At 38.9% G+C, this 15,033-nt stretch overlaps 1 protein-coding gene across 6 annotated transcripts in view; it reads right to left on the bottom strand.

The window, feature by feature from the left end:
• Positions 1-15,033, bottom strand: part of ZNF536 (zinc finger protein 536) — a 338,513-nt gene that overhangs the window by 175,959 nt on the left and 147,521 nt on the right. For 5 of the 6 annotated variants that reach the window (XM_085071957.1, XM_085071959.1, XM_085071956.1 and 2 more), the window contains one exon: positions 2,791-4,962. In XM_085071957.1, the coding sequence (XP_084928083.1) occupies positions 2,791-4,960 (2,170 nt within the window). In that variant the 5' untranslated portion in view covers positions 4,961-4,962. Of the gene's footprint in view, positions 1-2,790; positions 4,963-9,612; positions 9,701-15,033 lie in introns of those variants that run through there. The other variant, XM_085071960.1, reaches the window with a different exon arrangement.

Below are 15,033 nucleotides of genomic sequence, written 5' to 3'. Positions count from 1 at the left end.
GTGACAGTCACACATCTCTGCAATAACTGTTTGATTGCAAACTTGACCCTTTCTTCTTCTCAGCCTGAGCTAGACATTTTTAAACAGGCACTCCATTCCCAATCCTCCTTTGCAAAGAATTACATCAGATAACAAAGACTTCTCTGCCACTCATTGTAAGCCTTCTTCTGGAGATCTGTTCTAAGAGGCACTGTGTAAAAAGGTTTTTATGATGAATTCAGAACTACTATCATGTTAAGAGCACCAATTTATAAAGAAGAATTCATTGGTTAAGATCTGAAAAAATAGTTTCTCAGGCCCTACTGACCCAGTTTTCAACAAAAAAGAATCAAGTGATGCAAATTAAGTTTTGAGACATTGTTACTCAGTCTGAGAAATTTGTAAAACTGTGTTTTGCAGTAATTTCTTAATAGAAGATTCAATGACTACTTAATTCTACACTAAGCAAAAAAAAAATCTGATTTCTTTATATTCTACAGGTCTACTTTCACAGGTAGTAATAAAATACCATAGTGATGAACAGTTCCAACAGCAACAAGGCAATAAAATTTAACTTTCAAGTACTAAACAATACTTAGATTTTTTCCTGTTAAAATTTAATACTCTCATCCTTTCATCTGATTAAAAAGTTATACAAACCTACACACTTTCCCTGATAGGATTCATGACACTGAGAGCCTACTTACATTTACTAGTAACTAAAGGAGACAATCAGATATCAATATAAAAGGTATTATTTTCTTCAGTAAAAACAAACATACTTTCAGCAACTGTTACTGCATATATTTTGCTTTCATTTTCACATGCTTTGATATAAATGCATCAGGTGTGAAAACAAAACTTTATATAAATGGTAGTTCAAGTTAAAAATAATTTCAAATTAGTGGCCATGAAGAGAACACTGCAGGGATTTTGCCTCTGAAGACAGGAAAATCTTCCCACAACAATACATTTAACGAACCAGAACACTTGGAATTAAAGTTTTCGGGGCACTCAAAACACACCAACTTTCACATGCATTGTTTCGAATCCTCTTCAATCTCTATCAGTTCAACCTCACTCAGGGACTCTGTTTTTCAAAACTTTTCCTGACAGCCTTGAAAGGCTTCGGACAGAATTTGAACAATCTCAGGATCTTTTATTTTTGATTGCTCTATGACATTGCAAAACAAAAGTGACACTTTTTATAATAGAGACGAGTGTTTCCCCATACTCCCCCTGCAATGTGTAGGATTTTTTAAAAGTGAAAGTTAGAAAAATAATCTTCTTCACCCTGACATATTTTCAATCCTCTTAAAACAATCTCAACAACTATATATAGTATGAAATTAGCTCTCGCCTGTTAGCCTTGTTCCTACACAGAATTTTCTAATGTGTCTCACCAGTAATAAATTGTAAACGAGGCTCTGACTCTAAGAGTAGACTGTGTTTCATGGGTATTTAAACAACAGCATTAAGTACTATAGGAATCTGTGGAATGTGGAGCGCAGATTTATGTGTCTTAACAATTTCTTTACTGGTTTGTAACAAGCCAGCAAACTAACACTATTTTTATATTAATTTGGCCTCAGAAGTAGAATATACTGGAGCATGACAAGAACAACAAAAGTAAACTGGCACATACTTAATAACTGTAACAGTGAATTGCCTCCAATACTAAAATATTTATCGAAACTGGGGGAAAAAAAGCTAAAAAGAATTACCCTCAACAGCCTGCTAGCAGCTCTTTAACAGTGGGCAATGTAATGCCTTAAGGTACCTCAAACTGTCTTTCATTTTCTAGACTTAATGGCTGATTGCAGAAATCAATGTTGCCATTAGTAACAGAGTATTTGTTATGGCATGATTTCCTCTGTTGTTAGGCTTGCAGAATGATTACAGTATTAGTGAGGTGCTTTCTTTATAAAGGGCTGAAGATATAACTTTCAATTTACTATCCATTAGTAAGTGACTTTGGAAATATACATGAGGCCAGAAATCTTACCTGTTATTACTTGGAGATTTTCTTTCAGCAGTCATAGGCTAGTAACTTTAAAAATTGTACCAGGAAGCTCAATATTTTATAGACATCTCCAATGAAATATTACCTGCTTTGCTATTTTATACACAGCAAGTTAACATGACATACAATACAATTAAAATGTTTCAGTCCAATTTCTATTTTTCTTGTACTTTCAAACGGACGGGGATTAAGCAGAAGGGTTCATACAAGTTAAAATCTGCACATAAGTTAGCAGATTGTCAAAAGGTTAGTAATTTGTATTTGTGAATCTCTTTTTAATCAGTCTGGTGACCAGGTGCAAGGACATATCTCAGCTAAGGAACTGACATGGTTGTCAGAACGAGGGCAATCAGAGAGGTGAGCCAAGGTGCTGTTTATTAACTACAGCTCAAAGAAGGCATCTTTCCTCACCCTTTTAAATGGAGGACAGGGAAGGATCTGCAAGAGAGACACCATGAATAGAAGAGGAGGAAAAAACCACCTTCCAAAACCTGGAGGGAGAGACCCTGGAAGCAACATTGCCATTGGTGGCTGCTCAGCCCTGCTCAGTGGGAAGGTGTCAGCTGAGAGGCTGGGAAACCTGCCCTTGGAGGGGAACAGGGTGAGCTGAGAATTAACCCCGAGGGCATTGCAGGAACCCAAACACAGATGTTCTGGCAAATAACACCACGTCCCTGCGGACTGAAGGAAACGACCTGACAAGAGAAGGCATAAACTACTTTGCGGCTGTGATTTCAAGCACAGCTATGAAGCTTTCAGTGCAGAGAGGGAAGGAGAAGTTATCATACCTGAAGAGGAGGGTGAGGAAGGATGAGGGCTGTCCTCCTGAGCACTCCCCGTCTGCGAGAGACCCCCACCTACTCCGCTTTCTTCAGTGATGTTAGAGGACCCTGGTGTTGTCGACCTGCTGACAGACTGGGACTCTTGATCACTTCCAGACCCACGCCGCTCATCGAGACTACCTTGAATTAGTTCATCTTCTCCTTTCCTGTCTCTTTTGTGGACCCTGGAGTGAACGACCACTTGGTGGTATGTTCTAAAAACCCTTCCGCAGTCCGGGCATTCAGTTGGCTTTTCTTTTATGTTTCCATGACTTTGTAAGTTGTAATCGAGTCCCTGGTTCATACCATGTGACAAAAAATCTCTACTGCCTTCTAAAGGGTCTAGTTTGCTTGGCAAGTCTCTCTGATTGCCCATTTTAGTGCTGTGAACCAAATCAGCAGGCATTTTCTGCTTAGAGCCATCTGCTCCTACTAACACATACTCCCGCTTCTCCTTATCAAACATAACTCCAGCATTTGCCAAAGTGTCTTCGTGGCTGCGCTGTATCTGCTGCTCTTTAGACAAAAAGCCATGTTCCATGGCCATTCCCCTTGCCATAAGCTGCCAGGCCTGATAGCTGTTTACTGGATCCATCTCTGCTGCTTTGGCGGCAGCTTGTAACCTTTCTATACAGCTGGATTTCAGAGGAGGCACCAGATTGAGACAGCCCAATAAAGAATGTTTATCCCCTTCAGCAATACTGTGGCCAATGCCAGAAATGGGTGAAAGGAGCTTCCCCAAGACTTCTTTCTCTTTCATGGGCATATCTCCTTTGTTATAGATTTGATTTTGTTCACTTAAACTCGTTTTGTCAGGAGGAAGAAACCCACTCTGCAAACAGGACAGATATCTGGAATACAAGTTTGCATGAGCTTCCTGGGACATGCTACTGATGGAGACAGGTACTTCAGGATCATTAGGAGATTTGTTCTTTACAGATAACTTATTCAGGTGAACTTTCATGTGGTTTTTAAGAAACCAAGGCTCTTTGAATCGCCTCCCACAGATCTGACAGCAGTGTTCAAAGGAATCCTTGTGCTTTCTCATGTGGCCTTTTAGGAACCAGGCTTGGCTAAACACTTGGCCACACACCTCGCAACGAAACTCATTGGTGGATTGCTCCCCGTTCCCGTTAGAGCCCTGACCCTGTGCTGACTCTGCAGTGATGTGAGCCTTCTCCACGTGGCTGATCAGCTCCTCCTCCTGTGAGGCTGCAAAGTCACACAGGGTGCACTTGTAAGGCTTGTGTAGGATCCTTATGTGCCTGTCCAGCTCTTCTCGCTTCTTAAACTTGCCTTTGCAAAACGTGCATCTGAACCCGGCTGTCTGAGCGACAACTTCTTCCTGGACACTGACTGGCTTTGGAGAGGGGACAGGGTTGGAAATATCAGGCGTGTTGTGGTTAGGTGGCACAGACAGGTTACAGTTTGCGAGTGGCATCGGCTGGGTGTGCTGCTGTGCTTTCACATCGGGTCGTGGCTGCAAGAGGCTGCTCTTCATCTGCTTGTCCCGAAGAATTGCTCTCTCCTCCAGCTCATGTAAAAGTCTGTTTTCTTCTCGGACCCTTCCACGACCTTTGCCAAGGTTCCCAAGCTTGTGAGTACGCAGGTGTATCTTCAGGTTGCCTTTCTGAGCTGCTCTGTGGTCACAGTAGGGACACTTAAAGGGTTTCTCTCCAGTGTGAGTTCGCATGTGCAGCGACAGGATGCTGTTAAATCGAAAGCGTTTCCCACACAAGGGACAGGGGTACTTTCTGTTTTTCCTGGCATCATCCTCTATGTCGCTCATCTGAGACATAATCCCGAGGTTCTGTCCATTGAGGAACTGCTGCAGATCCACACGCCCGTTCAAACTGGTATCGACCTCTCTGTTGAGCTGGTTTGCCAGCAGGGCCATCTGGCTGCTGATGGGCTGGTTTGCTATGGACATGTGGCTTTTGTCTTCTAGCGGCACTGACGCCTTCTCCTCGGGATTCTGCCTGTTCTGGAGCTCCGGGAAGGCATGGCTGAGCTGGGAAGTGATCTGGTGCAGCTTCTGACTCATGGAATATTGCCCATTGAGTATGGTGCTGTTGAGATGGGCGTCAGCTTCTGGCACAGCTGAAGAAACACCAAGGCACAAACTAGCTTCCTCCATCTCTGAAAATCAGAAGATATTGGAGATTCAGACTGTGAAAGAGTTACAAGCATTGAATCACTGACGTACAGTTTGCATTTGGTGTTTTACCTACTAATAATAATGCATAAGAATTAGTGTAAAAACAATTAAAAGTGTATTAAGTGCCAACTGTGCTACACAATTTTGATCATACATGTACTTTCATAATTCTGCATGTTTACCAAGAACTATTAATTACTATTTTAAAATATGCGACAATTTCAAAATCTAATTATTACAGAAGGGGCAAAGGCTTTTACCACCTCCCTTGTCCTTCTTGTGAAACTGCACCTGTCTAAATCTATAGAAAATGAAATCTTATGCATCTCTCCCAATTTCATTAAAAAGCCAGCAAAAAAAAAAAACCAAAATAGAAATCCATTTGTAACTTTCGGTTCCATTAACCATATTCAATATATTACACATTCTACAATGAGAAAGATACTTTTATGATTTGACAAAAAACCGATGGTATGATATTTACTGGTGTACAATAAAACAAGATAATGTTTTGGGAAAAAATAAAGGACAAGCTTTAGAACAATAAAAGGGATTTTGCTTTAGTCAACAAAAAGTGCAGTAATATCTCATTAAGCTGATTAGTATGCTGCTTAGAAACAGTACTAGGTGCTGTAACACATGATTATAATCATAAAAATCCTTCAGTGTTTGCAAGTAAGCATTAACGAGGTATATTAAATTTTAAGGAGACTGCGACTAGCAGCTTTGTAAACCTCTGAGATTAAGATTTAACCCTTCTGTTACAAAACATTGTTATTTTGTCATTTTGAAACTGAGTCCATCAAAAGGCACACAAATTATCTTCTGCCAAGTCTTTTAATTCATCATTGAGAACCTTCAGATTTCTGTTCCTAGGAAAACTTGCCAGATTATAGAAGGAGTATCTCTGTCCTTCGATGGGTAAGATGTGATTTAAGACACTTTGATTTGTTTTAAAGAGCTCTCTTATGGAACTAGATAAAACCAATTAAAATCTGGGGAAGGTGTTGTGGAAAGCCTCAACAAGTTTAAGAATTTTAATAACTTTCCTAATACACAGTAATGACTACAAATTGTAGCTACACTATGTATATTGCAGAAAATTAGAATTCAAAGCTGTTTGTTAAACACGAGTGCTCCGTTCTGGTCTGCATAATTGTCCACAATAATCCATCCTTGCCACTTCTCTACTCCATACAGATATAATGTATCTATAAAATTCAGTTTAAAATATAAAGTTTCACATAACTAATTCATAAACTATATGATGCTATAAGGTTATATTAGAACACCATTAAGATTTTTGTTGTTCAGTGGGGTGATTTGACACTTTATTCACTCACAAAACTACCGAATCCTACACGTTCTTAAAAAATTAATTTGGCCATTGCTCTCTTTGGCTTTAGCTGAAAGCATTTTTTCACTATGTGTTCTACAAAGGCACTCTGGGTGGACACCATTCCTCACAGTGGCCACTGATAGACAATTCAAGGTCCAGATCTGGCACACATTCAAAATGCATGTAATTGTGCTCGTGCGAGCAGTCCAGGAGACTTCTAAGGGAGACTCTTGAAAGCAAAGTTCCACACATGATTAAGTATTTACAGGATCAGGGCCTAAAAAAAAAGCATGGGAGGGCTTTGAGGAGAAATCTCTTTGGTCCTGACAGGATGGCTGAGGTTGTGACACAAATCACATCCTGTAAGAAGTAGAGGAAAGAGTTATATTCATGTGTACTAAAGATGAACATGAGCTATCTAAGTTTGCCCAGATATAAAGTAGATATTTCTCAAAATTTAAAAGCCCTCTGATTCAGGTCACATGTTGGGGACCCATTTTTTACATGTCATTGTTTATAAAAATATTAAAGAAATCAAGTTTATAAAAGGACTGCACTTAAGGTTAGCTTGCAGTGTCTGATTTCCAAAGGTAGGGAGAAGGAGAACATAGTCAAGCCAGGTGTTCACCCAAGACCATGTAGCAAACAAGGAAAATTCTAAATTTCCATTCAAGTTTTCTGTGCAGCAGACCAGAGTCATTCAAAATGTGGGTATACACAAACATCTTTTCATTTTTTTAATTGTTGAAAGTTTGCTTAACTGTTGGAACAAACCAAATTTCATGTTCTAAAGGATTAACTAAACAACTTAAAACTAATTGTGCTTAGGTCTGCCATTGCCTGAAGTTGACTGAGATTTTGAATAATTGCCTATGTACTTCTTAAAAAAAAACCAACCAAACAATAAACAAACAAAAAACAAACAAACAAAAACCTCCCAAATAACAACACAAGAAAAAACCCAAAACCTGAATCTACTCTTTCTCTGAATTCCACATACCAGCAGTGTTATTTCTCCCCAAGAGAGAACAAGGCATGTTGGCAAATGAGAACATGACAATTCAAGAAATGCATAGCATGTGCAGACACATTAAAGAAGATTTAGAAAGGTCTTTGTGAATTAGCATTATTCTACAGCAGCTTCAAAAATGCAGTCTAAATTTCATTTTTTCAGTTGATCTCAATAGGACCTGGTGCCTTTACATGCTCAGAAAGGTTTGGGTAGTTAATTCTAGCATTTTATGCTCTATCGAAGTTTGGAAATGCTGACAGATCCCAGTGGAATTTATTAATTTTGATGTTTAACCCTAAGCATCAGTTCAAATGTATGGTTATTTGGATTGGGCAGGGGAGTCCTAGTTGATATTAGTTATTCTGTACTCTTTTTCAAAGATAACTTTAATAAAGTAACAACAGCAGTTGTAGCTGAAACATGGTAAGTTTTTCCTTTTTTTTTTGGTTTTTGCTATTTTCTGTCTTCCAAAAACATATGCAAACATATAATGTGGAATATAGATAAAACAATTTTAAAAATAGTTTAGAGGAAAACCAAATCCATAATTTTTCATTTAAAGTCTAATAATTTTGGATCAAGTTCCGGGAGTCTAACCCCCACACATGGATCTTTTGGCACAGGAAATGTTATACATTTTTTATTAAATATGCAGAAAGGTCAGCAAAGCCTCTGCTTAGTGAGCAACAAGCAGCTCGGAATGCCACCCACTCCTATCAGCTGTGCAGTCTCTGGGATTCAGCCACCACAATCTCAGGATGAACAGTTCTTCACTTAAACTTCATTCCCACCCTCACCTGCCTCTGCTCCTTGCAGGCCTGTTCCATCTTGTGTTTCTGAATTGTCTCCTTTTCCTCAGTCCAACCTGGTTTCATTGCAAAGTAGAACCACGGCATTTCAAGTACTGTGAAATTTCTCCTCCTGCCTTGCCCAGTTACAGCATTTCAGAATACAGGGATCCTGCTACTGTTCCGCTCTCACAGAAATCACTCTTCGTATTTTTCAGCAAAACCTACCAAAATCTCATCTTGTATCCATATGCAAGACAGGAACAAAACTCATCCTCATCAATCATTCCACTGAATTAGATAACTCAATCTAATTTTCCCAATTTCTCTAAAAAATAATTAGCAATTTCATTCTCTCCCTCTTTATCCATCATCCCTGTCCAGATCTTTGACCAGACAGGGTTACACCAGGTGGGGTAAGGGGCTTTCCTTCCCCAGGGAGGCTCCTGCAGTTCATGGTACCCACCTTGCTGTCAAGGTATTCAAAAATAAAAAATATGGAAATGTCAATTTGCAAGTACTGCCGTGATGCTCCATGGCAGGGAAAACATCTAGCTTTCGATTTTTAAATATATAGTCTATTACATTATTTTCATGATCCTGATCTCTCATATAAGGAAAGCACAGAATGTTTTGCCATCTCTCGCGTTGGGAACAGAAGCACAATGTTCTCTGTAGTTAACAAATGTTTATAAAATGAACTGCAAATCAAATTTGAGATTGCTAAGAAATTCAAAATATGTTTGTTGAAGTTTATGTAGCAAATTTCTGACCTTTAATCATCTCAAATGGTGTGTGAAGACAGCGTCCCTCAAGACGTGGCACAGTACAGAGTGCGTGGGGATCAGGAGTTGTTACGGGCTGCCCTCTCTAACCCAAATAAACCCTCAGCTCCTGCCCAGGTGAGTTGCTCTGGCCAAAAAGCCACAACCTGACCCTGCTGCACACACAGGCTCCAGCCCAGCTGGGCTCACACTGCACTGGGCAGGGCAGGAGCACCCTTAGGAAGCACCACACCAACCATCCACGCACTGCGCCCAGCATTGTGCTCCTCTGAGGAGGAACTCAGCTTATGAAACTCACAATGGGATACAGACATTATAAAAATACTCTCTCATCTCCTACATAAAGGTACAGTGAGACATTCAAGTCCCTTTGATGATACTAATAGTTATTTTGATCTCCCTCACATTTTTGCCCTCAAGACTATTTCCTGTGATATCAATAGCGAAAGTTCTGGCTTTAGCCATTTCAATTGAACACACAGATTTTATTTAACTATTTGAAATGGATTACGGGAATTTAAAACCAATTATGACACCAGAAATGCCTGTCATCACAACTACATTTATGTAATAGGAGAAGCTCAGCTTCCTCTTGCTGGAAACAGAGGGGAAAAAATATGGCAAGCAGAATGACAGAATTTAAAGCTAAATCTGTGCCTACGCACACATGTAAACATATGCACACACACATGTGTGCAGACACACACCTGTTATCTTTGTAAACAGATGGACCAAATTCAGCTCTCATTTACACCTGTTCATTCCTGCTGGACACACACACACTGAAGCTTCCCCTTCTTCAACGCTGTAGAGAAAACAGTCATTTTAAAGCCACTGTTGTGCTGTTATTATAGCTTAGATTAGGTTAGTTAAAAGATTTACAGTTCAGTAAGCAAAGTAATGCTTTACAAGCTCACGTGTTTAAACGACAAGCTCGCTCTGGCCCTGATCCTCTAAGCAGTTAGAGCTACACACACTGTTACTTATGCTTTCAGAATATAGACCTGGTATTTATCTTTCCAGCTAGAAAAATTCACATACATCTACATTATCTTGTGGTCCGTTGGCAAATTCTAAATACTGCAATACAGACTCCTTCAGTTCTTAGCAACTCGTAAACAGGTATTGCTGAGATCAGAATATATATTGAATTTTTATTAAATATTGTTCTTATTGTTGTAGCAGAAACAGTTGAACTAAGGCTGTTATAAGCATAATACACTCCTGTTAAGAAATACAGAACACCAGACTACTGAACCCTTTCAGGGTCATTAAACAGCTGTAAACATTATTACAAAAATAAACCAGAGATTTCATGCTTACATTTTAGCCCAGAGCTTGGTGTGCTGAGCAAGTACATTTTTTTCATCTCTTACAATCAACGCTGGTGACATTTGGGCATCCAAACAAATTACATCACAAATATTACTGAGGTGGGTAGGATACTGAGCAGTTTATTTGCCAGATGATTAATATATAAACAGTAGGGCAGGATAGATGACCTACTCTTCTTTGACTGATTTGTAGGCAATGCTAAGAGACATAGATGTAAATAGTTAGATTTTAACAAAAACATGTGTGCATGGAAGGGGAGGGGAGAGATCAGCTGCATTTAATGCCACCAGGACAGCATTATCCAGTCTGATAAAATGAAATAAACATCAGGCCAGATTCTATTCTCATGTTACTTATGCAAAATAGAGTAATTGCATCGACTTCATAGGAGTTTTGGTTAAGTAGGTGTCCTGTTCCTTGGGGTATAATATAATTATATTAGGAAAATATATGGTTTCAGGATGTCTTTAAACATTAAAAAAAAATGGCCTACAGGTAATGTGTCCTATCTATTTGTTTTTATTTAAGTGTTATTAAGGCCAGCTCGATAATTCATTATCACTATTAGCACATTTAAGTTTTGTAGGCATTGCAAAGCTCACATAGCTCGAAATAACTGAGCTGGTTAGAGGGAGGAGTGGAGGCCAGGCTGCACAGAGCCCTGGGGAGGCAGGGCTGCCCCACCCCACAGCCCCAGCAGGCTGCAGCCTCACCCCAACACCATCCCCAGCCAGGGACCACGCAGGGGGCAGCCGGGAAGGCATCTGACCACACTGTGCCTGCTTTGTGGGGCTGATATTTAAACAAGCTGCTTATTGATTCCCAAACAAAGTACTCCTTTAGTAACAACAGAGCCAACTCATTCCACAACAGTTTTTATGTCTTAAAGAAGGGTTAGCAGAGGGATTTTGAAGTTTCAAAAGTCATTAGCAGACAGAAAATTGTTTGCTGAGGCTGTGCTGCCTTCACTCTGGGCAGAGAAGAGAGTTGCTTTCTAAAATACCTGTTACATCTGCAGGGTACTTTCTAGTTAGCACAGCCTTTGGGACTGATAACTGATCAGTGGAAGATAAATCACCACAACAGTCTTTGGTTGGTAGCACCCATGGAGTGGAGGACTGTGAACTGTTTGTGATCACAATCTAGGAAGATGAGCACAGAGGAGAGGAGAGGTCATTTATAAATCTCACTCACAGATTAGAATAGAAAGATTAGAAGAATGCAGACAAGCTGTTTGATTTATTGCTACTTTGCATGTGACTTAGCAAAATCTGTTTTCCCTCTTATTTATTCTATTTCACTTGCATATACTTAAGAAATCAGATCCAAAGAAGAAAAAGATAAATAATTGGTACTGAAACTTCAGTAGATTAAAAATAAAAAAAAATAAAAAAAAAACACCCACGATTTTTTTTCCAGGCACTGGTTGCATCTGGGATCATTATTTTTTAGCTTATAAACATTGATTCTCATTTTACTTTTTTTTCCTAGTGATCTCTTGATGACAAAAGTAAAGATAAGAGTGATACCCAAATTCAAATTGGAGCCTTATTTGTGGAATGCTTCATTAAACTAAAGCTTCTGTTACTTTAGAAACAGCATTTTTTAAAGTAAATTTGTTATTTTCATGTAATTTGGAATGTATACAACTGATTAAACCCTCTCCAATTTGATCAATTTCCTGTAGCTCCTATCTGATCATTCACTTTAATTAATCTAACTGGCATCCACATCAGATTGAAGAAACCTTAAAATTAAGCTTTTAATGAACCACTTTACCATCACATAGTACAAATAAAATAATAAATGCCTGGAAGACTTTTCAAAGCGTATTTATGATTTAATTTTTTGTCATTTTTACAGCATGGAAAGGGCTCTGAATCTCCTATTGTCATCTGAGGATGCTGCACTGTGCTGGAAGTCTGCAATGCTCTGACCCATTATATAATATTAAAAGATACATAATGTTGACCCTCTTAATCCTGCATTCCTCACACAGGCAAATTCCATATAAAAGGCAGAGCATTTCAGCTGGGGGAGACAGGAGGATCAGGCCCCCTGAACCAATTACAAAGAGATCAAGAAAGAAGAGTTAAGACCACAGAACTCAAAGCAGAGTTTGAAACAATTTAAATCCAAAACTGTAATGCTGGGTTGATGATTTTATTTTCATTTCAAAAAGGCTTAGACTTAGATTTTGTGCACAACTAAATATAATGTCAAATGCACATATGTCCCAAAGATCAAAGTATGATTGACTGTAAAATATTCATAGGCGATAGCCCAGCGAGATTTTGTTCACAAGGGCACCTGTCAGAAGCATAAGCTTGGACACAAGTCATCAAATAAGTATGTAAAATCATTACTAAAATCCAGGCATGCAATCAGATAGTCAGTTGTCTGAAACTGCTGGACTGTAGCCAGCACAGTGGCTCAACAGACTAATGCTTTGGTCTTTGCAGATCCTCAGGGCCCTGGTTCAGTTCCTCCTGCTACTGCTGGGGTCAACCGTCTGCACCTAGTGTTGACTTTCCTGGCACTTAATGCTAGGAGCAGAGCAAAAAAACCCGAGTCCATAAGTTGCCTTTGACCTGAGCCACAGAAACATCTGCTGGTTGAGTCACGAACTGCTTGTTGGCCAAGTTTAACAGTAACCGAGCCTGTTGCGGATCAGCTCTCTCAGCAGTAGGTGTCACTGCAATAAATAGATGGATTTCAAGGGACAACGACACACATTACCAGGGAAAATGCATAAACAGAGCATCCCTGAGTAAAGGGAGTTTCAAAAAGAAGTATATGGTCCAATGAGAGTTTTCTTTTAACTTTATGCAAAATGTTGGAAATCTGGTTAAGGGAGGGATTAAATTGCACGAGTGGGATTGCCAACAGCAACAGCCCTGTATTTCTGTCCTTTAGTCCTGTGTCACAGAGATCCTCTAATTCACATTAATCACCTCCCTGCAATCCCAGGTCTATTAGGTAAAGACTGTTACAGTTAAACCTCTAAAAAAAAAAAGCTCTCTAACAAATTAAGTAATTTTCTTTAGTGGAACAAAAGACCTAGTTATATGGAAAGACACTGCACACTCAACTGCAGTTGTAGCACTCAAAGACCACAAGGTTAGCCTCTTTTTTGTCAAATTAGAGAGCCCATACCCAACCCTATCTGTATACAGAACAAGGAAAAAGAGAATACTTATAGCAGCTTGGGGGGTGAGAAGATGTCTCAAGTATAGATTTAATTAACAGAATGCATGTTTTGAAGAAGCAGTAACCAATCTATATTTGAAACAGAAATATTTGGTATGCCAAATAATATCACAGAGATGTCAGCCAAGTCTACACCATATTTGGTTTCATTATCACAAAATGGTTTGTATGATAATTAAGGATGCTCCAAATTGCATGCTATTGAGTTAGACTGTAGACAAAACAATGCATCACTAAGCATATGGGCTACCTGTGATGACATCAAGACAGAAACTACGTGCCTAAGGAAATGTTCTAAGAAAAAAGAAAGAATACTACATTAAACCTTGCATAACCTGTTGCACATGAACGAGAACATGTGACAGTATATGCTCCCAAAGTACATATATAATACAACTGCATTTATTTTACTTCCAATAGTATTGAACAGGGAACAAAGGAGAGGAACAAATACAGAGAGAATGAAAAGATAAATTGCTGCACTCTTCAAGGTCAGCATATTTAAGAGAAACGAATATTTTAAAAAATGTCATCAGAGAGGAAGGGGACACATCTGCTAAATGTTTCTTTGTTGGGTACAGAAATATCCAACATCTTAATACAATGTAAATGGAATCAGGTAGAAATTCAAAAGTAACTTGCCCAATTTCAGTGCTCCCAAAGGCTGTAAAGGGACCAAGTTTTTCAGAATTTCAGCACTGTGGAATTAAGTATCCCTAACTGATCATTTCCACATCTCATTTAGGAAAAAGCTTGCCATGTATCTTGACTTAAATAGATGGCTCATCCTCTGTAAAGAAGCCAGGGACACCATCCAGAGCTCTTGACTCCCATTGCTTAGTCCAGAATGCCAGATAGCTTTCCTTTATCAAACATAATTGACTGCTGAAAATACTGGTGTTTTTAACTCATGACAAACCTGTCAGTATAAAACTTTTTTTTGTTAAAATACTGCAGAGAGTTTTGGTTTTTTTAATAACTGAGATTCTTGGCTGTTAATACCTTCTACCTCCAAATACTATCTTCTCTCTTCCTCAACCCAACTGATTTATTTTTCCTCTCCCTATAACCCATGGAATTGGTGACAAAAAATACCACACATTATTTAGATAGTCATGCCAATTCTTAGCTACAAGTGGCTTTGATTAATTATTACTCATCATATTTATTTAATACTAATTTCCAGAGTGAAAAAAAAAAAAATTTAAAGCTGAGAAAGGTGTAGTTTCAGTGGAATGAGATGGAGTTAAAGAGAAAGTTGAAATAGACAGGGATGCTAGGAGGAAGTTGATGCAGGAAAAACAGAACAAACATTGTTCATAATGCTCCTTGTGTTTATGGTCTCCCAAAAAGTAGAAACAGCATACTCCTTATAAAATTAAGTGGAAAAAGATAGATGAGGAAACACAACACAGACGAAGGCTAGAAAAAATGTACTTAATTATCACCCAAGTAAAATTAAACAGAAGGAAACACAAATCCCCTTTATTCCATTGGTGTTCCGGTCTGCACATTTTCTTACTGAAATATTACTGCTTCTGTCATTTAACTTTATTAATTGATCCCTGTCATGGACACAAGAG

This window comes from Lichenostomus cassidix, chromosome 11, assembly GCF_008360975.1.
Source record: "Lichenostomus cassidix isolate B80296 chromosome 11, HeHo_3.0, whole genome shotgun sequence".
NCBI classification, from domain to species: Eukaryota; Metazoa; Chordata; class Aves; order Passeriformes; family Meliphagidae; genus Lichenostomus; species Lichenostomus cassidix.
This window is presented reverse-complemented; position numbering and strand designations above follow the sequence as displayed.